The 25,020-nt window shown below is 41.1% G+C and overlaps 1 protein-coding gene across 3 annotated transcripts in view; it reads left to right on the top strand.

The window, feature by feature from the left end:
* egln2 (egl-9 family hypoxia-inducible factor 2) overlaps window positions 1–24,373 on the top strand; it is a 31,795-nt gene extending 7,422 nt beyond the window's left edge. Inside the window, exons 3-6 of one of the 3 annotated variants that reach the window (XM_080428928.1) lie at window positions 16,355–16,474; window positions 17,657–17,793; window positions 19,828–19,895; window positions 20,010–23,267. In XM_080428928.1, the coding sequence (XP_080285054.1) occupies window positions 16,355–16,474; window positions 17,657–17,793; window positions 19,828–19,895; window positions 20,010–20,062 (378 nt within the window). In that variant the 3' untranslated portion in view covers window positions 20,063–23,267. Of the gene's footprint in view, window positions 1–16,354; window positions 16,475–17,656; window positions 17,794–19,054; window positions 19,265–19,827; window positions 19,896–20,009; window positions 23,268–24,296 lie in introns of those variants that run through there. The other 2 variants (XM_080428930.1, XM_080428929.1) reach the window with 2 other exon arrangements.
* Window positions 24,374–25,020: the final 647 nt, after the last annotated feature.

The following is a 25,020-nucleotide window of genomic DNA, read 5'->3' as shown; positions in this document are numbered from 1 at the left end:
CTCTCACAAACACTGAAACTGCACCTGTGTGGGAAAGACAGTAGGCAACCGTAACAAAGGAATTCTGGAGTAGCGTGTGTTGGCATTCCTAGCTAGCGGCAGGCTAACGATGCCATAGTGGCAGATGGGTTTGCTTAGTGGCAGCAAGCGTCAAATAACTTAAATGTACATAAACGATGGATGGAGACTTGTCTTGAAGAGTGTGTCAACTCATTCTCATTGGCTGTCATGATTAATTTAGTGTTTGCTATATATAAAGGAATATATTCCTAATCAGTTTTTCTCAACCTCAGTAGGCCGATATTAATGATGATTAAAGAGTGAATTATATTAATCTGGCTGTACAATTCTGATTTATGTATTTTCTGTATTCGTCAGTGATGCATTCATCGTTGTCAACATTTGGTCCCCCGGGAGAGAGAGATGTATGAGTTTCAAAGTTGGATTTCGTTATGGTTTTACAGAAACATAACACATTATGTTATGATATATAATATATGCACCCTGAAGTCGAGTCACAGGGATGCACCCGCCCGGCCATCTTTTCTTCGTCCAGTATGGTCCTAAAAATGCTGTTGTGGTGCAAATTCACAGTAGCAATGCTGAGCAGCAGGCGGGGCATCTGAGGACTCACTGCAGCACCTTGTCCTTATGACAACGTCTGCTGCATCCTAGCTCCTCTCTCGCTCTACATTATCCACTCGCTGCTTTCTGCAGTCATTGATCCCCTCTGATTCATGATAACATTTACTTTAACCCACAGCATCTTTCGCAATGAATTTCAGTGTTAATGCAGCTTATCGTATCAATTGGGTGAAATGAATGATTGCGTAGATTCTTTTAGACTTAGGTTTTGTGATCTACACTGAAACGCATTTTGTGCGTTACGGTTTGGCCCATTTCCATTCCATTCCACAGCAATGTCGGGTTTTAGTTGCTGACCAGTAGTGCCTGAATCACTGTGCTGACACACACACAGACACACACGGACGGACACACACACACACACACACACACACACACACACACACACACACACACACACACACACACACACACACACACACACACAGACACACACAGACACAGACACAGACACACATAAAAGCACCATAGATAAGTTGTTGAAAGCCACAGAGCAGTTTCCACAATTCTCAAATGATTACTCATATACAGTACAATGCCAAGTCAGAACAGAGGCTAAATCCAGCTAAAGGTCAAAGTCCACATGAAACGGGCATTTGGAGAGTATAGAAAACGTCCGTGTCGTGACGTATTTCTGAGTGGAACGAGATAGGCAGGATGGACTTAATGTTTGAAGGAATTCAATTTGAACGTTGGAAAGTGGGCATGTCATAACAAACCTGGAGAACTGCGTGGAAGTTGAAGGTTGAAATTTTCAACCCTACTTAGGCACATATATTTTGGTTTACAGGAAGAAAATATTATTTTATTTTGATATAACATTATCAACACGGCCATGTTTATCCTACGACTGAATGGACCCTTTTCAAAGCAAACATTTTGATGTGTAAAAATACAGCTAAAGAAAGGTAATAATGCTAAATGTGGGTGAGTTTCAGTTTATGTGTGCCAGCATGACGATGACTGTATAGCAGTTGTCAATGCTTGTACACACTACAATAACTCAATTAAACATATCCACAATTAGTTGTATTACCTTCAGCTGCGTTTGTATGTCAAATCGCAGACGTGCTGATATCCAGTATAACAGCCAACCTCGAGTGTGATATTGCTTAATCATTAATTGTGCTCATAGTTGCTTTTCTAGAGCTTTTCTTAGCCTTATTGGGTTCTTGGGTGACTCATACATAATTTCATCAGTAGGATTGACTCATCAGGGCTGAGCACCATTTTACCACTTTCTCTTTTGTGTTCTCTGTCTCTACGCACATGCAAGCACGCACACACAGAGCACACAGAAGTACAGTTATTAAGTACCCTAGCCAATGATGCAGTAGCCCCACAGCCCCATTATCCAGCATATAGGAAGAGCTGTTATCTAGAATATCTACAGTACCAGGGGTAATGCTACAGTAGATAAATGATAGACCATGATGGGAGCCAGGGAACAGAGGAAGGATAAGCTAGCAGTGACAAATCACTTGATGATTATTGAACATGATTGATCAGAATTCAGTTTAAGTCAGTTTAATTCCCCCAGGACTCATCACTATACTCAAATGGAAACTATTTGTTATTGCTAACCTGATATATATTATCTTATTTGCCTACCTGTTAGTAGCTATGGGACTGCATCAATCAAGTGTATCGGTATGGACTGTAACTACTGTAGTGATTCCACATGGATCTTTCAACACCTAGAATCTGTTCTGTATTCTCTATTCTCTGTCATTGACTTTCTGTTTCTGTTTTTTTAGAAATATTGTACTCAGTAACCTGAGATATGAGTGATTATGTAATTTTGTTACGTAATCACAAATTTCATACAGATCTTCATTATCAAATCCTTTCTGCTTGCTTATTGATAGAATGCCCAAAACAATTACATTTGGTTAAGTGGTTAATCAGAGTAGACCAGGGGTCTTCAACCTTTTCAGGCCAGGGACCCCCAAACTGATGGGGAGATGGAGCATGGACCCCCTACCTCGTAGGGTAGGGGGGCTACCACATATATTGTATATTTATGTTATGTATACAATTGTGTTTTATATTGCCTGCTCCTACGCACTTGCCCCAGTAGGTGTGCAAAATAAAGATTCTCTACAAAATATGTATAAACATACCATGTTATTGTGCATTGTGCCTCCATTTATCTGTTTGCTATGGATTCATGTTATGTTTAAAGACAATTTGACATTTTGGGGAAAAACGTTTTGTTTTATTATTTTTTTTAACAAAAATATTGTTTAGTCAAACAACAATTTCGCGGACCCCCTGCAGTACCTCCGCGGACCCCCTGTTGAAGACCTCTGGAGTAGACGATTTAGTCGATTTATAAAACATATTTTCAAATTTCTCTTTCGATTCGTTGATGTATTAGAAAAAGAAAACTTGCTTCTCGATTCTCGAAGATGAAGTAGGTTATTGGTTCTAAATATTGGTTTAGATATATTTCCGGTTAATTGCCCAACTCCATCTGGAAGAGATTGCAGCACAATGACTATCCTCCTGACAAAGGTCTGACCATAATTCTTGGTCAATTGTAGTTTAAGCCAGATTTCCACCTCTCTTGATCTGTGTGCATTAGGTTTGGGGCTCAATCAAATATACAGTTTTGATATACAGTAGCTCAATTTTTTATTTTTGTTTCCCTCATCACCCCCACAAAGTTTCATGAAAATATGGCCATTTGTTCTCGAGTCAAACAAACAACGGAATTGGTTGAAAACATAAGCCTTGTCCAACTTCACTGGTGGAGATAATGAGCTTGTATTTCACCATCTGGCCCTGTGATGTGTTGGGTATGCATCTCTGTCCATATAGGCCTCTAAACATATCGAATTTGAGCAGACGGTAAAGCTCAGTCAAGTTCAACCCAGTTGCACACAGCTTGCACACGTGTATTTTTTCTTTTTCTCTAATAGATAATTTCCCTGCCCTGCATGGTACAACGGAATAAAAGTTAATTTCGGTTTCCCAGCAAAAGCCCACGTCATGCACCTTTTGTATGCATCACAGAATTTAAATGGGTTATTCTTGGCACTGATACCAGGCCAGCCTTTAGCAGCCTGTAGATTACAGCGAAATTTACTTGCTGCTACAGAATCTACCAACAACCTTTCTCTCTTTCCGTCACTTTGACACACACACACACACACACGCACGCGCACGCGTTCACTCTTCTCTTGCTCCAGTAATGGCAGCAGGACCTGTATTTGTTCAGTCTTATCTTGACCCCCTCCCCTCCGCTGTGCCTCTTATCAGAATATGCGTGCAGCAATGCCGTTTATTTTCATTCTTGTCCAGAACAGTGTGTTCTGTGTGCATGGCCATCACCTTGGCAGTGCCGTTATCTACACAGTATGCCTATTAAGCCATTAATGCAGGCGGTTGGCAGACTGGCAGCTGTTTCCAAACAGACTGGTGTCATGGGGGTAACTTCTTTTTTTTCTTCTTAAAAGGAGTAGTTCACCCATCGTAGCGAAATAGATCTATGAAAAGACCGACCGACCACACACACACACACACACACACACACACACACACACACACACACGCATATAATGTATATATATATATATATATATATAAATTATATATATATATACAAAAAAAGATTACGGCCGGGCGATGCCTTGGGTAGGCATAACGTGCGATGCCTACCCAAAAAAACAGACATACAAGCTGTCAACGCACTGCGACATGCCGTGTCGATAGCTTGCAGATCTGTTCTTTTGGGTAGGGCGAGCGGCTGCGCTGCTTCGTCCTCTATGCATGAACCCGAAGTTTACAAATTGTACTCTCACGGATGATCCGATCATCTGATAAAAATATTAAGCATATGCCAAGTTAACTAAAGGTATATAAATGATGCTGAGCTAAACATGTTTCCTTAATTTCGAAGTTTTATAGTTAAACGTTATGATGAAAGTCCCCAGTTCCTCTCACAAAGTGACAGCTGTTGTAGAAGCTTGTAGATCTGCCATTTTCAAAAGATTTTAATACATATTAAATTTGGGAAATGGGACATTCTGCATACCTTCACTTTTGGTATTTTAAGTATATTTAATTTACTTGCATAATGGGGACACTTTAGTGTTTTATTTACCTTGCAGATATCACCTCACCGCTGTAATTTAATTCATAAATATATTATTCAAAAGTTGTATTTGGAGTGGACTGCTTCAGGACATCTGACAGTTGGCTCTGGTATTTTTATGATCCATTTCACTGTAGGCTATATATTCGCAAAGGGTGTTTAAACTGCTGTGTAGCGTAGGACAGCACTACGTAGTTTACGTAGGCTTCGTCCAGGAGGTCTTACGTGCGTGCTGTCTCCCGAATTTAGTTTAGCATACACGTAACGCCGTGCACTCGAGAACCTACGACGATGGTGTCTCCTGAAGCCAGTTTAGATGGCACGTAGGGCACAACCAGCTGCTACTAATGAAGATAGTGCGTAGCGGGGTTGCTACTGCGCAGCTGCGTGGAGGCTCTTACGCAGCTTCTAGGCTACGCACGAGCTGAAATTCGTTTGGGAAACCCGGCCAGTGACAGTACAAGAAACAGGGAGAGAGAGTAGTGGATGACCATGACATACAGCAAATGGTCCGACCAGTCCTGGGAGTTGAACCAGTGACTCTCTGTGTCAGCATTAGAGCCTATGTAATATGAGGGTAACTTAACCAAATGAACCTATATTCTGGGCAAAAGTTGGTGAAAATAGAAGATCTTCAAGCTCTCATCGGCTATTTTGGGCAAAGATATTTGGTGTAGAGGGAAGAAAGGAGAGGGCCAAAAACTATAGACTCTGGTGGACTCCGGTCACTTTAGTTTGCTCTGATTGGTCAGCTACTGCTGTATCAGCCCTTGGGCTTATAAGTTGTCCGCCCAAGGGTTTATCACACTCTGTCCTTTTAATTACCACTGTTATTTTTGTGATTGAGTCATATATTATTATATGTACACAGGAACGTGTGAAATACCTTCAACTACCTTTTTTCCTTGTCTGCAAAATGAGTTAATTATTTCACCAATGGACGAAGTGAAAGACTTTCATGGACACAAATCAACACTATGATAGCACTTCTATTTGAGGGTCAATATAGTATGTTGATATGTTCATAATAGTATTGCCCTTTCTTATTTTCATGCAGTAATAAATGAGTGATGGGATAGATTGAGATTGCAGAGGTTGTTCAAGGACATGTTTTTGGCTGAAGCTGCTAAAACTCTGACTTACTCTTTTCGAATCCCTGTTAATGCTACAAATGTGGTTCTGCGTTGTTCATTCTACCTACTGCGTTGCTAAGCAACAGCAGTGTAAATAGCAGTGCAGTGCATTTCCATTGCAATCCCTGTCAATGGTGACAAAAAATGTGCTTCCATGTAAGGTGTTTTCACACGTTTCAGAAGTATCGTATTTGAACTTTGATGCCACACTATATCTCTCAGAATGCTAATGGTGTCCCACTGCCAAACATATACAATAATATAACGCCTCATACCCAACAAATCAACTAATTGTTTACAGCCTCAGGCACTTTCCAAATCTATTCATCGTAAAATATGGATTTTAGCTGGCATTATGCAATTTTGGCCAAAAATTATACGTAGCCTGCGAGTTAGTTCTGGCAGCATACACTCGAGAGGTTACATGCATTGCTCATTCTATATGGCTGTTTACAGCGTCATGCAAGATCCTTACGTCATACACAGACGTGGCAATCAGCTGTCCAATTGGGCGGGTATTTAAGTTCTCTTGAATCGGGCATTCCATCCGGTTGTGTCTTCTAGCTTGTTGTCATGCAGCGTTTGCTGTTCCTGGCTGGTTGTTTGGTTGTTTGCTGGAGCTACTGCTACTTGCTATCATGCTTCCCAGAAGCTGCTGTTGTTTGCTGGTGTAACTGCTTCATGCTACTTGAATCATGCTTTCCGCTCATAAGCTGCTGTCTATTATAGGCTACTGTGAAGGCCAGGTGGTATGGCGTCGCGTTTGTTTATCTACTAAGGCTGCTGTGTTCTTCTCTATGCTGCTGGGGAAAAAAAAAAAAAAAAAGCTAATATGCTGTTGATGCTAATGTCATTGTTGAGGTTTCAGTGGTGGTCTGGTGCCGCTGGTTGTTATATGATACTTGTTCTATTACTAAAAGCAAAGCAACTTAAATTGTAGTGAAACTGCTCCTTGCTAATGTTTTCAAAGTTAAGCTGAAAAACAGCGGTGTTTTAGCTCAGCCAGCAGAGCTTTCTGTTGTGTCCCTCCGGGCTATGGGGCCTCATCTCATTATTAGCAACATTGGCTGGTTTTCCGTCAAATCGCTTATTGGTGGTTTGGCTTATTTCTGGGGAAAAGTTATTTTGGGATCGCTTTCTTATGTGGTTCTGTCATGGTCCCCAGATTAATGTGTAGTTAAAAATATACATATTCCAAATATTCCACTTTTATCACAAGAGTTCGAAATAGCAGATCATCTACAAGCTCACTTTAGGTTATTTCAATGACAATGCACATACATTAGGATAATACAGGTTAAATACAAGTATTTTCGTGGTCTAGGTTGGCTGATTTCTCTCTCAAACCGGCATCACTGCACGTATCAGTGATCAGCTGTTCAGAGCAGAGAGGGAGAGAGAGGTCCAATAGTTAGTGTCACTTATGCAGTGCATTGCTCAAATCTTATGTTTCATATAATGTAGCCTACTGGTTAAAAACGATTAATGCACAGTCTGGCCGTCATCTTGAGTGGGATAAGAAAGTACACTTGTGGATGAAGAAGAGCTAGTGTGTGTGTTCTTGCGCTTCCAAACATGTCGTGGTTCACTGATCAACGTCAGTGCGCTCCCTCCGGGCTATGGGACTGCAAGCATAGACGCAACACAGTGCTGGGTTGCCATGTCCGCTTATTATAAGCACAAGTTATAACTAATAGTCATTTTTCTTGATCTCGTTTTAGTGTTGCAGACAGTAGTCTGCGGATTTACTTGAGTAAATCAGCATAGCACCAGGTATCTCAGTGTAGGAATTAATAATGTTTCAAGTTAATCTACAGTTGGTTAAAATATATATAGGCTATTTATATTAGTGATTCATTCTTTCAGCAGTTTTTCAAATCTAGGAGACTGCATTCAAATATGCTGTAAAGAGAACTTATGGTTCATGGTGCATAATTTTATACTAAAGTAGACTATAGTGTGCAGTATGGCCATTATATTGTGGCAATATATTTTATGTTGCAGCTAGTATGTGCTAATTGGTGGCTATAGCTATTTCCATCTGATGTAGCCTACATTTTCTGGTAATAATTTGCCTCTAAGATATAGTGGAGGCTGGTAAATATAATAATGAAGTAAATTGTGCAAATCAAGTAAGTAATGGGCTATTATACTGTGTTGGCTGCAGTGCTTGGTTAGATGTAAGCTTTGGTTACATTCTAAAGTCCCCCTGTGCTATTGTATTGCAAAGCTAATTAAGCTATTCTTGCTGTCAAGGTGATATACATTTTGCTGCTTACACCTTGGATAAGAGACTGGTAGGTTACAGGGATTTTCTTAAGTAAATCTTGAAACACTTGAAAGAAAACAACTGCTTTTCTTTATCTTTAGCAATAGCAGCCCATCTAAATGGTCTTTGTTATATTAAAGATGGTCCAGCAGAGGGCATTCATGCTCTCAGGGCATAAAGGAGGGGAGCAATTTATGAGGGCACTCATGTCTTATCTTGGGATCAACATATGTTCAGATCCCCGGATGTAATGCATTCTTATAAAAGCGGTTGACAATTGATGTCATGTTGTGTGACAAGCTACAGGAGTAAAGTTATTGCTACCAGATAAATGGTGGGGCTCTTCAGTAGAGTCATGGTTGATGGGCATTTCAAAGGTTCTTGGAATCCAAACTTAGTTCCGTTATTGTTGTTATGAAGTTATTGGATAATGAATGGTATGGTCATTAATTAAAATCTGCTCAGGAGGCAAATATTTAATGTTATGTTCTTTAAATGGTGGCTTATCATTCTTGGTATTATGTTGGCGTGGTTCTTCTTGCAGTCTCGTAAGCAAGGTTGCAATTTTTCAAGCATGTAATGTACAGGGAGTACTGGATTCAGATTAAATATTGTTGGTACTACTAACTACTATAAGTCGATAACCATTGCTTTCATCTACGTGGAGTCTAATCTAAGTGTATATCAAGAGTTAGTCATGCATCTTGATTTCTGATGTTTTATTTCTATGGAGGGACATTTTATGAATATATCTTAAATCTCTCATTGGAAGCTGCTTCAGTATTCTTAGTTAATTAGAAGTCAATCTATGGTTAGATGGGGCAGTCATAGATCTTAGCTGTTAAAACATAGATCTTAGTCTGTTCTCACACAAGCAGCATTATGTTTTATCTGTGGCTCATTTGTTCATCAGGTCATGTCCCATCTTCAGTTAAGCTTTAATTCAACAGAACAAATTTTAACCATCTGCATATTATCAGTTGGTGCACAGATCAACCGTTCTGAATAAAATGGTCCTTAGTGCCATGTTCGTCATGTGCGCTAAAATGGGGAGTTCTTTGTTGGCTCAGGATGTAATGAATACAAGTGTTGTAATAGCTAAATGTAAATGGTAGTTCTGTTATTACCATGCATATCTGGTGGTCGCTGGGTGAAGGTAAGGTGTAGCGTGACTTCAAAGTCATGTTAAGTTTTAAATGTTTCTTTAGTTGGCACTAAAGAGTTAAGCTGGTTGCTCAAACTCAAACTCAAAAAAGTGGCATCATGGTTGATGCGGTTGGTTTGCATCATGGCTGATGCGGTTGGGTAATAGCATCACGGTGATGCAGTTGGCTTGCATAAGAGTTGATGCGGTTGGGGGCATCAGTAGGATGCGGTTGGGGGCATCAACTCTTAACACTAGGCATGTTAAGTTTATGTAGTATATTCTTCTATGTGGCTATTAGAGGAATGGTTAAGTGCTGCCTGTGCATGGCAGCTAAGGCCTTTTAGTTCACATACAGTTAGTATGTCCTCGCTGATCCCAGACGCTGGTCTGTGGTGGATGGGATATCAGCTTGGTCAATTGGTATATGGGTTTGAGAATTCACCCCACACATAGTTTTAGTTCACATAAAGTTAGTATGTCCTCGCTGATCCCAGACGCTGGTCTGTGGTGGATGGGATATCAGCTTGGTCAATTGGTATGGGTTTGAGAATTCACCCCACACATAGTTTTCCTATCATATAGAATAAGGCTTACGGCAAGCGTAGCCATGGCTTCACATTCAAGTTCACATAATGTTAGAATATCCTAGCATGATCCAGAATTGCTAGCTGCATATTCGTCACTGTCTCCTGAAGGAGTCTATTGGGATATCTGCTAGGATGAATCGGTGAGCGTTCACCGTAGGGCGTTCTTGGTTCCGCGTGTTGGGGGTTATGTTAGAATATCCTAGCATGATCCAGAATTGCTAGCTGCATATTCGTCACTGTCTCCTGAAGGAGTTTAGTAGGATATCTGTTTGGATGAATCGGTGAGCGTTCACCGTAGGTCACGCGTGTTGGGGGTTGTTATGTTATGGTATATCTATCTCCCTGCTCTTAATGGTTAATGATGGCCGTATGATTGTGCTGAGCAGGGAGAACAAATATAGCAGAGCCTGAACGCCAAGATAAAATATTACTTCCACACTTGTATTCTCATTCTATTATATTGCTTAAATATATTCGGTCTATAATATTGGTTCAATCTATTCGTGAGTTATCTGACAGAAATTATACGTAGCCTGCGAGTTAGTTCTGGCAGCATACACTCGAGAGGTTACATGCATTGCTCATTCTATATGGCTGTTTACAGCGTCATGCAAGATCCTTACGTCATACACAGACGTGGCAATCAGCTGTCCAATTGGGCGGGTATTTAAGTTCTCTTGAATCGGGCATTCCATCCGGTTGTGTCTTCTAGCTTGTTGTCATGCAGCGTTTTCTCCCACCACCACCCCAGCACCACCAGTGGGCTCTGCTATTGGTCTGTTCCCCATGGGGGGTTGTTATGTTATGGTATATCTATCTCCCTGCTCTTAATGGTTAATGATGGCCGTATGATTGTGCTGAGCAGGGAGAACAAATATAGCAGAGCCTGAACGCCAAGATAAAATATTACTTCCACACTTGTATTCTCATTCTATTATATTGCTTAAATATATTCGGTCTATAATATTGGTTCAATCTATTCGTGAGTTATCTGACAGAACTAGTCTAATTTCTTGTGAAAGACAAAAGCAAGGCTGTTTCTCTTAATAATTTCTATTTATCATAATATGTTGAGACCATACTGTGGTCCGCACTGCTTCTTTCTTTCCTGCATAAAGTGTTATGATGACAATGTCATCATTATAGTGTCAGAATTAAATATTCCATTGTTGACATAAAACATATGTGGGAAAAAATACATTGAGGTATTTCCTTGGCCTACTGGCAGTGGCAGCGTGCTCAAGGAATTTGGTGCCGATCGGTCCAGCAGTTTTCGATATTAACCCTGTACCAAAAAAACACAGACTCTCACCTAGACGATTCTGCCTTCTAATAGAGCCATGCCGTAAATGCGAGTAGAGTCAAGTCGAGTTGAGCCGGTTTCATGTAAGTTGAAAAGCCACATTTAATATACAGTATAAGGGCCCACATATTCACACACGAAAACAATACATGGGGGAGACGACCAAGGGCCTGCATGTACCTGTTTTGCCCAAATGCACTGAATGACCTGGGAAGTTGTTAGTAGCAGATCATTGGTTGTTACAGGTATTGGCAACATTATCAACTCGGTTTCTATATTCACAGATGTCTGTACACAAGCCTGTGGGTGTATGCGTACAAGCTTTTGTGTGTGTGTGTGTGTGTGTGTGCGTGCTCCCTCAGTGCACAGCATGTCTGAATGCCAGTTTGAGCCCAGAGACAGGGGTTCCGAGGTTAATGAGCTCAGGCTGTGAGCGTTTGTCAGTAATGAGAGGTGACAATGGTGGCTGAGTGACTGCAGTCACACATCACAACACCACTCAAGTCCACTTGGCTCTAAATGAGGAGTGACGCACACTGACTGACCCCTCAAATTAGATGTACACTTTACTGTGGAAACACACCAGAGAATTTTCGCACACACGTGCATATACGCACACGCACACTTTTAGATCCAGTCCTATTTTAAAAGTCTGCGTATGGGGGACTCGCATATCCGCGCGCCTGGTGTAGCCGCTATCATTGATAATCACTTGGATCTAAACTAACGCGCTGTACGCACCACGCATAGGCTCGCTTTGAAAAGTCTGGTGTAGATCGGCTGTTATTCTGTTGATCTGAATTGTTTTGTGTGTATACACAGAGTACACACAAGGCAGCCATGTTCAAATATATCTGGATAGTTGATTCATATCCACAAGTTTACTCAACTTGTGGATATGAGTGGATTATCAAGGCATAAATTTGAATTAATCTCAATCTCAACCTGCCCTGATTTATACTTTGTTGAGGAGTCATACAACAACAAGATGGGGTGACGGGTATTATTAATAACAGAATGGTGGTTTGTCAACACACAATCAGTTATTGTTCTTTGTACAGCCTAGTTTCTATCTATCAGATCTTGCTCAGCTCTGACTGTCCAGAGCCAAAGACAAGTCATCTTCTCAGACACAAACTCGCTACACTCAGTCAGCTGGCCTTCCTTTTTATATTCATCCACATTGACCGGCAGGGCCAGCGGGAAGTCCTCATGCTCTGCCCTGTTTCCCTGTCGTGGCAGAGAGGGAATGAGCCTTGCATCCTCTATGCTGGGGCTGGAGGGACCATAACCAGGGCAGGGGCAGGGTTGGCCCCATCTGGGTTTGGGCCCGGGATGGTGCTGGTCTGGAGACAGAATGAGAAAAGGTGGTCTGTGGTGAGTGTCTGATGCTGGGGAGACAGTGGTACAGGGGAAGTGAAAAGGTACCTCAGAATAAATGTATTTAAAAAGCACCAGTACCTAAAGTCATTTTTGGAATATAATGTAATATCTGACCATTAGATCACCACCACTCACTGAGTACAAGACTGTAAGGAATGGTGGTTTCATGTGGAGCTCTGACTTAATGTGGCCAACCTATGATGTTATTCATCCATGACGTTAGTACTGTCACCTCCATATTCGGGCAAGCTTTCAGCCTGCTTGGGAAAACAATTCAGGGACATACTGGCAGTTTGTACAAGAATGTTGCTGCTGATTGGCCCTGCAATTTGCGACATTAACCCCGGGCAGGCCAACAGACAGACTCACATACCCTACTGTAGATGGCGCTGCCCATACAGAGCTTCTCCGTAAAAATGACGTCTTTCCGACTGAAACAAAGTGTCGACATTCAAGTGGAGACTCTTGTCTCTTGGGGAGACTCTTTTGGAGACTCTTGTCTCATGATGTAGTAAACCACAGTATGAATGATAGGATCTGGCAAGTTAAATCAATATTCTAGCAGTGCAGAACTCGTCCCTGGAGCTTCCACGTGTATTATGTCTCTCTCGTTAACCTGGAAAGATGGTGTCCCACAGACGAGCTGAAGTGAGACAGGGCCGAAGATATTGTAAGTGTCATTTCCGCTACAGGGTGATGGAGCTCAGGTCATTGACAGCGTCGTCTGTCGCAGTCAGCCTCGAGAGATAGAAGAAGTTATTACTCTACACGCTGCCCGCTATCATCAACTACAAAACTCTCTCCATCAGCCTAGAGTGATGGCGTGATTCTCAGTCAGATCAAGCCATGGATCTTTTCTGTTTGGCTAAAGAGAAATATACAGAGACAGCTAGATGAGGCATAGCAGGGATGTGAAGGCTTATGGTTTATGTCATAAAGATGATGAATACTGGTCCACGCTTCTGTGTTGTGTTAACTGCCTTAGTGCAGATACTGTAGCAGCCTTGCCCATAGTTGATTTTGAGTTTGTGGATGCTTTAATATGGCTTTATGTATGGTTTGATTTTGTGATGTTCAATACGGCTGCATAGTAGATTGAAAAAACATATTGAAATCGACTTGTCTAAATTGGCTAATCTGCAGTCAGTGTAGAATCTCATTTGATTTGATCTCCCTGACGGAAAAAAAATCGGTCAAAAAAGCAAGGTCCACATAAGGTGTCATACGTCATGTATGATCATCCTGATATTAAGCACACACCAATGTCTCAATAGGTGTCTTAATTCCTTAGCCCCACTAGGTAGAGCATGGGACTCTAATAAGAATGGTTCCGGGCCGCCCACTGGCCTAGCGGTCCAGGCGCATACCACGTAGGCTCTAATGAATTTGAATCCCGTTCCCGACTACCTTTGCTGCGTGTCTCTCCCCATCTCTCTCTCCCTGTTTCCTGTCTACCTACTGTACTATCAATAAAGGCAGAAAATACCCAAAAATATCTTTCCAAAAAAAATAAAAAATCCCTCCGTCTCCATAGAGAATGCTCCCCTGCTCCACAGCCTTTAGCACAGAGAAGTCACACAGGGGAAATCCCAGCAGGAGACCATTGTTTTAACAGACTGACCTCTAACATACTATTTCTCTTCAAACCCCACTCCCTTTTTGTGTCAGACGAGTAGTGCATACTAGCTTCACCACTCAGAATCACATGCTTCTGTTTGAAAGTGTGTGTGTGTGTGACCCTGAATATAGATACAGTCAGTGGTGTAAAGTAACTAAGTACATTTGCTCAAGTACTGTACTTAAGTACAATTTTGAGGTATTTTTTACTTTACTTGAGTATTTCCAATTTTCAATACTTTTACTTCTACTCCACTAGATCTCACAGGCAAATATTATACTTTTACTCCAATACAATTACTTGAAAACTTTAGTTACTAGTTACTTTGCAGATTTGGATTATTACTACAAAACATACATTAACCACTTCAGCCCTATATACATTTCGGCCATTTGAAAATAGCAGATCTACAAGCTCACACTGCGTCGCAATGCGACACATTGTGAGCTTGTAGATCGGCTATTTTCAAAAGAGTTTTTATACATTCTATACATTTGAAAACTTGTGAAACGGGACATTCTGCATAATGAGTACTTTCTACTTTTGGTACTTTAAGTACATTCTGATACCAATACCTTTGTACTTTTACTCAAGTAAATTTTGAATTCCGGACTTTTGCTTGTAACGGAGTATTTCTACATTGCAGTATTGATACTTTTACTTAAGTAAAGCATTTGAGTACTTTTTCCACCACTGGATACAGTACATACTTACTGGTACATTTGGTCACTTTTTAGTTTACACCCTTATGCCTGATTTATACTTAGTTGCAAGTGGGTGTCAAGGACCGGAAAATAGACCATCTACAAGCTCACAATGTGTCACACAGTTTGTAGATCTGTAATTATTTGGTGTGTGACAGCGGTGCACGTGGTCCAATTTTACCATCTCAGGGTTAAATTAAGTTTGGGGAATTTTGTGGGGAGGATTCATTGGCATAATAACGACCAAACTGGGAGATGAAAGGTGTAAACATAATGATTGACTAAATACATTTTACTCTGCGGCATTCTGACGTTTCTCACCAGACAATGCTTTGTACAGGAGATTATCTGTTGGAAGGCTAGGCATATTTATTTGTGCAACACATTTCATACACAAAGGCAGTTCCAGGTGGTTTACATAAGGCTTAGTAATAAGCTGTAGCTGTCTGGTTTGAAGCAGTGGTTCTCAGAGTGTGGTCTGGGGACCCCCAGGGGTCTTTGAGTGATATTCCAGGGGGTTCCCAGCTAAATGATTGATTGTTATTTTGTACACTGCTGGAGTTAAATTAGCATTGAGGATTTTAAACTGAAGATTAGGGTCCCAGAGATAAAAAATAAAATTAAACGTCCTTGAAATGAAAAGGTTAGAGAAGAGGTTTAAAGCAGTGGCTCTCAACCTTTTCTGGATCATCATGGGGCCCACTGCAAAATCTCAACAGCGTTCGGGCACACCCAACTCGGCTGCCGTGTTAAGTGGTCAGATGGGTGGGCCGCGTGCATTTTCAGAGCATTTGAATTTTAAGATTCAAAGATTTAAGTTACAAATGTTCGCTTTAACACATTCCACGCCAGAGTTTAATATCATAATGTACTCACCAGTGCCAGCGATTTATTGTTGTTTTTTTCACGTCGCCACAGACCTCGCTAAATACCTTAAAATCGCGCGTTAAACTGTTTGTAGACACACAGGGTAGCTGTGTGAGTGGCCCAGAGAAGACCGTTTCGATCGGCGATTGGCCATTTTGAAGTTGTCGCGGTTTATGTTAAACAGCGATCAGCGAGGAGAAAAACAACAACCGAGAAAATGGAGGATTAGTGGGAGCTTTAGAGCGGAGGCGGGTGGGAACGAAAATCTCCGGATACGGATATTTCTGTTTCCGGGTGTGCTACAATGAAATGTGAACCTGCGAGGGAAAAAAAAAGACCGCTTCGCGTAGATCTACGCGACTGGCACGCTGCGCAATTATTTAGGTTCACGTAGATCTACGCGATTGGCACGCAATGTGTCAAAAAAATTATTCAAAGATTTGCAAAAAACAAATCATGATTCAAAAATAGCAGATCTACAAGCTCAAGTTCAAATCTAAAATGACAGAATGCTTTCCAGGTCTTAATGGGTTAAAGAGAGGCTGCTGTCATATGTCTTTCGTTCAGCAACGTAACTACTGTAACCTTCCTCCTTACAGGCCATGGTGGCATGTTACCCGGGCAACGGGACAGGGTACGTTCGTCACGTTGACAACCCCAACGGTGATGGCCGCTGCATCACCTGCATCTACTATCTCAACAAGGACTGGAATGTCGAGGTACATACACACACACATTTCACTCTGACTCACGTTTATTGGACAGTTCTCAATGGACACGTATACAAATATTAACATTTATCATACGCATAACTAAGCTATGAACCTAAACTAAAACATTTATGTCGGATATCGTTGCTGTCAGGTGGAAACATTGTGTGTCCAAAAACTTCTACTTTTCAGGAAATGTAACAAAGAACCAATGGACCGAGTTGGCTCTCGTTAATACTTTTAATTGGTTCTATAGTTATTAAACCCACAGACAGAATTAATCACTTTGACTTTCATTTTCAACATTTATCAAAGCTAGAAAAGTAGCAGATCTACAAGCTCACTCACAGCTTGTAGATCGGCTACTTCTGCTACTTTTGTGCAACACTGTTGCACGCCTACATAGGGAATTAATTTATGAAATATGGAGATACAAGGTTTCTGCCCAACAGCAACGATACATTTCTAGAACACAGTTAATAGAACTTAATTAATTGCATTACTAGGGGACAGCTTGGATACAACTTTATTTCCTTTCAGCTACTGATATTCACAAACACTGCAACAGGAAATAAACTTGGACCCATTGAGAATGTTTGCGTTGTCGAGTGTGAAAAGGACTCCCACTACTGTATGTCAGAGACCCTGTCGTGTGTGTGTGTGTGTGTGTGTGTGTGTGTGTGTGTGTGAGTGTGTGAGTGTGTGAGTGAGTGTGTGTGTGTGAGAGAGTGTGTGAGTGAGTGAGTGCAAGTTCTCAATAGCCACAACAGATTTCTGTCATTTTTATAACATTAAAGAGTATTAGAAAGGGTCAGAATACATCTATTGCTTAAATAGTAAATTGATGTTCAGAAACATCTTCCATAAAACCCTAATGGTGTCAATCTGCAATATCTCCAACTGGTTGGCTGTATGTAGAACAACAAGAACATTAAGAATGATAATACCTAAACATCATAATTCTACATATTGTTTACTCCTTTCACGCTGTTTAACAAATCACAGTTTGGGACGGCCTAGAAAAATGTTTTCAGTCGTGAGATTTGTTAACCCATTAAAACCGGGAAAGCATCCGTGTCGTTTTAGATGAAAGTTGAAAGTTTGAAAGTTTGAGAACTACTGGTTTAGAAGGCATTTGTAGAATCAGCCTCCTGTCTTAATGGGTTACTCCCATATCTGCTGTGTGTTTAGGAGCAAGGAGGCCTCCTGCAGATCTATCCCGAAGGTAAAAATGTAGTGGCGAACATTGAGCCGCTGTTTGACCGGCTGCTTATCTTCTGGTCTGACCGCAGGAACCCACATGAGGTCAAGCCAGCCTTCGCCACTCGGTCAGTAGCTATAATACACACCATGTACCATGTTTACAGACACTCCCACACATGACATGTTACTTGAGGATTAATTGTCACGCAAATAATTGCAATTAACAATTTAATAGTGTTTTTGGCATTGAACTTTGGAACATATAAATAAAAATGACATTTGTTTGGCTTTTAAGCTTTGTAAACAATAATTGCACAGGGCAGATATGAAAAATAAATATACAATATAAGAAATGACTGACAATGAGCGGTACCCATAATCAAATAGTGTACTGTGGCCAAAATAGGCCATATATATGATATCTAATAACTTTATACTTTCAACATAAAAAAAGGCATTTCTTTGAAAAGTTTTGAAAAATGTATGAACATTTTGTCAACACGGAGACGAGTCTGATAATTATGCAAAATAAGTGCGATTATCTCAAATAATTGCGATCAGGCAATTATGTAATAACCGTGACAGGCTTACACATGCATGCAGGACCAAAGGTTTAAGTTTGCTCAACTACTCTAAAGCAGACGTAGAGGGAATTAATCTCTCACCCACCGCCATGGAGACCTGGGCTCAATTTTGGCTTCCTCGCTGTCTCTGGTGCATGTAAAAATCCCACATACCAAACATAGTTGTATACTTTTAGACAGAGTAATGCGTTCAGACAGACTTACTTGTGTCAGTTGCAAGCAACGTTTTGTGCTGCTGCTACCCTAAACAGGGCTCCCTCGTAAAAGAGATCTTGTATCTCAATAGGATTGCACCTGTATAAATAAAGGTCTAATAAAAAAACACTTCAACCCTAGCGTTCCTTTTCTGGGCATGTCGTAAAAGGCGAACATTCAGTGAAAATTGCAGCTATTTTCTTTTTAAAGAGATTTGGTGCAGAGAGAGAGAAAATGATCAAAAAGGATAGAGCCCTGGGTTACGCCAGTCAATATAGTATATAGGGTTATATAAGTGGTTAACCCATTAAGACCTGGAACGCATCTGTGTCACTTTAGATTTCTTTGGCTATTCAAAAATAGCAGATATACAAGCTCATAGCGCGGCACCGAGTGCCGCGCTACGAGCTTGTAGATCTGCTATTTTTGAAAAATCACGAAAAAAAAATTACAATATTTTTTTCAAAAAACTGTTAGGATTTAGATTTTTTTTAAAGAATGGCCTCAGGTCTTAAGACCGGTCTTTGTCAGCTTTGTGAAAGTGTTGTACAAAATGTACGTGCATGCACAGCACACACCCGTTCACTCACACTTCCTGTCGTTACAGAGCATTGTGAATCCACCATCCTCTCCACTGCACTGCACTGTCACAGGAAGAGTTTCTGTAGCATGGCAGTAGTGTTGTGAAACAAGAATTAAATAAACACTTTTTTATCTGCCGTTTCACTCCTAAAGCCTGCTATTTCACTCCTAAATCAGCACTTATGTTTAGGTCCTTGAAATGAAAAGGTTTGAGAGCCACTGTGCTATTTTAAACGGCACATTTAATTGTCACATTCAATACAGCAGGTAGCAACATTTTAGGCAGCGGAATTCTTGTTCTTGGGAGCTTCTTTGACAGGCGTGGGCAGCAATAAAATCAAAAAAATAAATAATGAAGATGGCGAGTTGCAGTGATGCTGCGTTTGGGAGCGTGAACTCCCTCCTCCTCTCCTTCTCCCCTCGGACCGACTGCTGGGGGGCAAGGCGGGGCTTGAGACAGGAAATACGTGTTTCCTGGGGGGGGGGGGGGGTAGGCGGGTGGAGGCGGTTTCGGCGATGGGGGAGGAAGGTTCGATTGCAAGACTCGTGCTAAACTGGGGGGGTGGGGTGTGGTGGTGGGGGTGCACGAGAGACAGGAATAAACAACGCAGCCCCTCCGGAGAGACGAGAAGGAAACCATCCGCATTAACCCTCTGCTGCCTGACCGACACATCGTGCTTTTCTGACATGAGTTGAGCAGACCTACCCCTTTAGCATGCATCTCAAACACAGACACACTATTACATTCATTCATTCACATTCATGTGTTATATCTATGTCTTCCTTGTGTCTTCACAGCTATGCCATCACTGTCTGGTACTTTGATGCCAAGGAGAGGGCAGAGGCCAAGGAGAAGTACCGATTGGGTGAGATGTTCTTTTCTTTTTTTCACGATACCTTACGGGCAATTACATTTCTGAGTTAATCACCAAAGTCCTGTATCAGCGGTTCCCACTGACATGCTTCTCCTGTGTCTACAGCGACAGGTCAAAAGGGAGTTCAAGTGCCTGTCCCTCAAAACAGCAAGACCTAATCACTGGACAGCGCTCTGAACATGTGACATGCCTATCCAAGCTGCTATAAGACAGTACAGTCATAAAGGGAGAATGCCGGCGAACCGTCGATCAAAAACGTCAAGCTCCATCCCAGCTCTTCGGATGTCAAACTGCCAACTGTCAGTCCTCCTTCACAGGCTGATGTTTCTCAGCTTCTGATCGGGCCGCTGAGCAAGCCGAGTGTCGGAGACTGAACCCAATGGAATGAAATGAATGGGGGGGGGGGGGGGGGGGGGGGGGGGCAGAGTGGAACTCAGGTGAGGAGAAGCACAGCAAGATGATCCACATCGTTCTTCTCCTCATCCTATCATCTGTATGACAGTGGTTCTCAAACCTTTTTTTATTTCAAGGATCCCCGCAACTCGCAGAGTTACAGACCTGTAAGGGTCCATAGGGTCCATTTGGAACCCTCTCAACGAACCCTGAGGGTCCCTGGACCCCACTTTGAGAACCACTGGTCTATGAAGAGAACTACATGGCAAAATGGACATGCTTTTAGATTTTTGTTGTTGCGGTTTTGCCTTTTTCAATAAGCAGTGCTGTTTGTGGTGATGTAATATGAAATCATTGCTTCTCTCTGCTCCAGCCTAATTTTGTCCATTAAAAAAATCTAAAGGGGTGTCTAATGTTTATGTATATGCCCCAAACCTACTTGATTTCACCTTTCCTCAGCAAAGTCTAAAGTAGGCTTATCATTGAGGGCCAGGGTAAGCTTAACCAATAATGTTTGCATAATCTAAAGACGAAGGGGTGGGAGTGGTCCTTTATTATGTCATTGTGGTGGATTATGATACAGGGTTAAGTTGCTATCACTGAACCACATGCATTTCACCTCTTAATCACAAAACATTTCAAAATTATTTCGAAAGTAGCCGATCTACAAGCTCACAATGCTGACAAAAATCATTCTTTTTTCCCCCTGTGGTTTTTATGCCTTTATTGAAAGGATAGTAGTCTGACAAGAACTGGGGAGAGAGATGGTGAGTGACATGCTGAGTGACATGCTGCAAAGGCAGTCGGGATTGGGAGCCTAGGTGCCTGGACCGCTACGCCAGCGGTCAGGGCCACAAAAATAAACCTTGATAAATCTTGATATTTTTCATTTTCGCCTTAAAGGACAAGATTGGGATGCTAGGGAAGCACCAACTATCAACTTGAGTGGGAAATACTTAAAATAAAGTGATTATCAGAACCTGGGGGCAGAGACTGAAAGGCGAGACCCCCAACATAACGTATAACGTGTGCTAGAGGGAATCCGTTGGTGCGTAATGCCTAATCTATACTATACTCCGTCTTACAATGGTGTCACTTGCCAAAAAGAACCGATCTACAAGATAACAATGCGTTGCTAGCATATGTACCGTAGATATGTAGGTTCTTTTTGGCAAGCAACACCCTCGCGCGATTAAACTTAAAGCAAGCAATAGCCGGCTAGATTCTGAAACTGTGTTTTAACTGAAAGTGCTTTCATGAATGTCTCAAAATGTCTGTGTGTGACATTTGATTAAGTAATCTTATTGTGGGTTATACTTAACTTAACACTGCTGCACATCAGCAGCATGAACAATGTGGTTCTTGTCTTTTAATGTGTGTGTAAAGCAGTGGTTCCCAAACCTTTTCTGGATCAGGGCCCCACTTGAAAATCTTGACGGCATCCGCGCGGCGGTCAGGGTGTCCAGTGCATTTTAAGTGTACAGATGGGTGGGCTGCATAGGTTTCCAGAGCATGTTTATTTGAATGATCAATCAATCAAATGTGTTCCAGCTTGGATCAATGGAAACGATGTAGTATACTTTTAAGTTCTTATTTATTGATATCACTATGAAGAAAAAAGAAGTCAAGGTTTTAAAGAAAAAATACCATGTCTATTTTTTTATCATATTAATGTTGGATTATAATAAAATCTTAGCGTTAGACAATTATTTTGGGGCCCACCTGCTATACCCTCACGAACCACCAGTGGGCCCTGGCCCACAGGTTGGGAACCACTGGAGTAAAGGTTTTTGAAATGTATGTACAGTCTGCACACAAAGATGGATTGACTGGTATGTACAGTATAGCTCATTGTCAGAAATGCACAGATCACTGGAGATAATGCAAGCAATGCACGAAGAGCTGTGAAAACACACATTAATGTGTGTGTCTTTGTTTGTGTTTGTGTTTGTGTTTGTGTGTGTGTGTATGTGTGTGTGAGTGATTGAGAGAGAGACAACGTGTCTCTCTCTCAAAGTCGGAAATAAATGTGATTTTGGAATCTGCTGGCCTCACATCTAATCACATTCCCCCCGGAAATACATGACAGACATGCAATTAAAAATAACTAAAAAAAATATGACAAATTGAATTAAGCTGAATCTGTACCTTAGTTTAATCTTCATATCCTTAAAGGCCCAATCAGTGATACAGTTGTAAACAAATGGGTATCCCTCCACCACCAAAAATGTAAAATACTAGTGGAGACATGTTATTCTGTATGTGATTGACTCAGCTCTTGATAAAAGAAGTAACATGATAGACAACAGATACAGATTTTTAAACTATTGTCATGGGTTTCGTTTACGTTGATAATGTTTGTAAACGTTGGAGTAAAACAGACCTATATTTTAATTAATGATGGGTTAAGAAAACAAATAACACATTTTCCATGCATAAATCAAACTCAGAATGTACAGTAGGTGAATATAACCCTAATTTATATTTTAAAAACAATCGCTGAGAGTTTAATAAGCACAGAGCTAGAATGCACTATATGTGAACTACAGTGCAGAACACTGCCTATTTGTGTGTGTGTGTGTCTCTGTCTGTCTGTCTGTCTGTGTGTGTGTGTGTGTGTGTGCGCGCTCGCGCGCGTGTGTGTGTGCATGCGTGCGTGCGAAGTGCGTGAGTGTGTTTGAGCATGCATGCTTGCATGTGTCTAGAGAAGAGTTCCAGAGCCCTGAAGGTGGTGTTTCAGTGTGTTAGATGGTGTTACGAGAGGTTATCTTAAAAGAGAAAAAAAGCACTTTATTATGTGAAATGCCATGTGTGAATAGAGTAAATAATTATAACTACAAATTTAGTCTAATGCTATAATGGCTGTGGATAACACAGTCTTTCAAATGCAATAGAAATAGAACAGAAATTGTTTGCCTAATTTTTTGTGATTTTCTTGAAATATTTAATTAAAACGTGTCTGTTTTTGTACATGAAGAGTTTGTGGATTTATTGTGTAAAACCTGACCCAAATGTTCATCAATATTACACACACGCACACACACACACACACACACACACACACACACACACACACATGCACGCACACGCACGTCACACGGTAAGTTGGTGATGGAATTCCCCCATTCTAACTTCCTCTCCCAGACTTGTATGTACAGTATTTCAGCGAGAACTAGGAGAGAACATTAGGGATATCTGAGGACGGGTGAATTTCCAGAGGAAAAGGGGACTTTGATAAAAGGAGATCTCCAGGGGATGAAGAGATAAAAAATAGCAAGAGAAGGGGGAAAAGAAGAGAAAAAAAAAAGAAGATAACAGAATTGTCTCACTGTGTTCTTTTTTGCCCCCAAAATTGCTATTAATTTGCTGAATGATCCACTCCCAGTTGTCCCTGAAACATGATATCCCCTTCTTTAATCACTTAAAGTAAACCGTCTATACTTAGTTAACTAATACTTGCAGGATTGGGGTTGGCTCTGTCTGTTCTTTTTTCCCTCTGCACCAAATGTGTTTGCCAAAATTAGCCGAACTACAAGCTCATAGCTCATCATATTCCTCCCAGAATAGTGATGCCAAGGTTCAAGTGTTGAATCCTCATTAAGCATGATTTATACTCCATGGTATGACGTGTCACTTGCGATCTAGAACGAATCTTTAGTCAACAGTCTTATCAACAATGAGTGAATGAATACAGTATGTAGCTATGTACAGTCTATCAACATTTGATCAACAGTGAATATATGTATGAATATATTCAGTCTATCGGCAGTTATCCTCACAAGTATGTCAGTGTAATGTGTGAAATGCTCAGAATCCTTGTCAAAATGTCAATAGTCAGTAATGGACAGTGCAAGTCCTAGAGCTCTCAAATGGGTGTCAGGCTTGGTTTTATGGAGCCTGATGGGCTGCTGGCGTGTCGTCCAAGTCGCTCCTCTCTAAGGTTGCCATCTAGTGACAATCCCTTCACTGACTTCACACTCTGTTTCTTATCATCCTCAGCTGAAGGAGCTGATGGAGAGCGTAGGGGGGAGAGCAGTAGCAGAGATGCCAGCACATGAGCTGACAAGGTTCAAGGTGATCTTTATTGTTATGTCTTATGTACAGGTACATATAGTAAGAGTATTCTTTTTTGTAGAAGATGGATTCAACTAATTAGTTATTTGCTATCTAGTTTGTATGACCATAAATAGTTAGTCCTAGATTATGTTGAACACAGTAGATTGTTGCCATTGAACAAATGGCTTTCAACTGCATGTATGAATGTACACTGCATTCAGTGTACTTTATTGATTATTTTCTGCTTTTGCCTTTAAAAAAGTTGGGAGTACATTATTTGTAGGGAGTACACTATTTCACTTCATGTGCCACCTATCATGTGTTCTCTCATGCGAAGGACAGGAGACAAGAGTTATGAAAACCAGAATAAAACATAACAGAATGCGGCAGAAACCTTGAAAGAGATCAAATCATATAGGTTCAAAGAATTCCCCCAAAACCCCTTCCATATACGCTAACACCCTATAACATGGATATGGACAAACAAAAAGGCCTTTTCCATAATGTTGTAGGCCTATCAGCTTGCCTAGTCTTTACCATAGAGTTGCCGTCTAAACCCTCAGTGTAGCATGACATTCTGGTGGCTGTGCTTCTCTGTTACTGAACCAATGTTCACATTATTTCTCCACAGTGACAGATGAATATTGATTGATTGATTGATTGATTG

The sequence above is a fragment of the Gymnoscopelus braueri genome (assembly GCF_963280865.1).
Source record: "Gymnoscopelus braueri genome assembly, chromosome: 5".
NCBI classification, from domain to species: domain Eukaryota; kingdom Metazoa; phylum Chordata; class Actinopteri; order Myctophiformes; family Myctophidae; genus Gymnoscopelus; species Gymnoscopelus braueri.
This window is presented reverse-complemented; position numbering and strand designations above follow the sequence as displayed.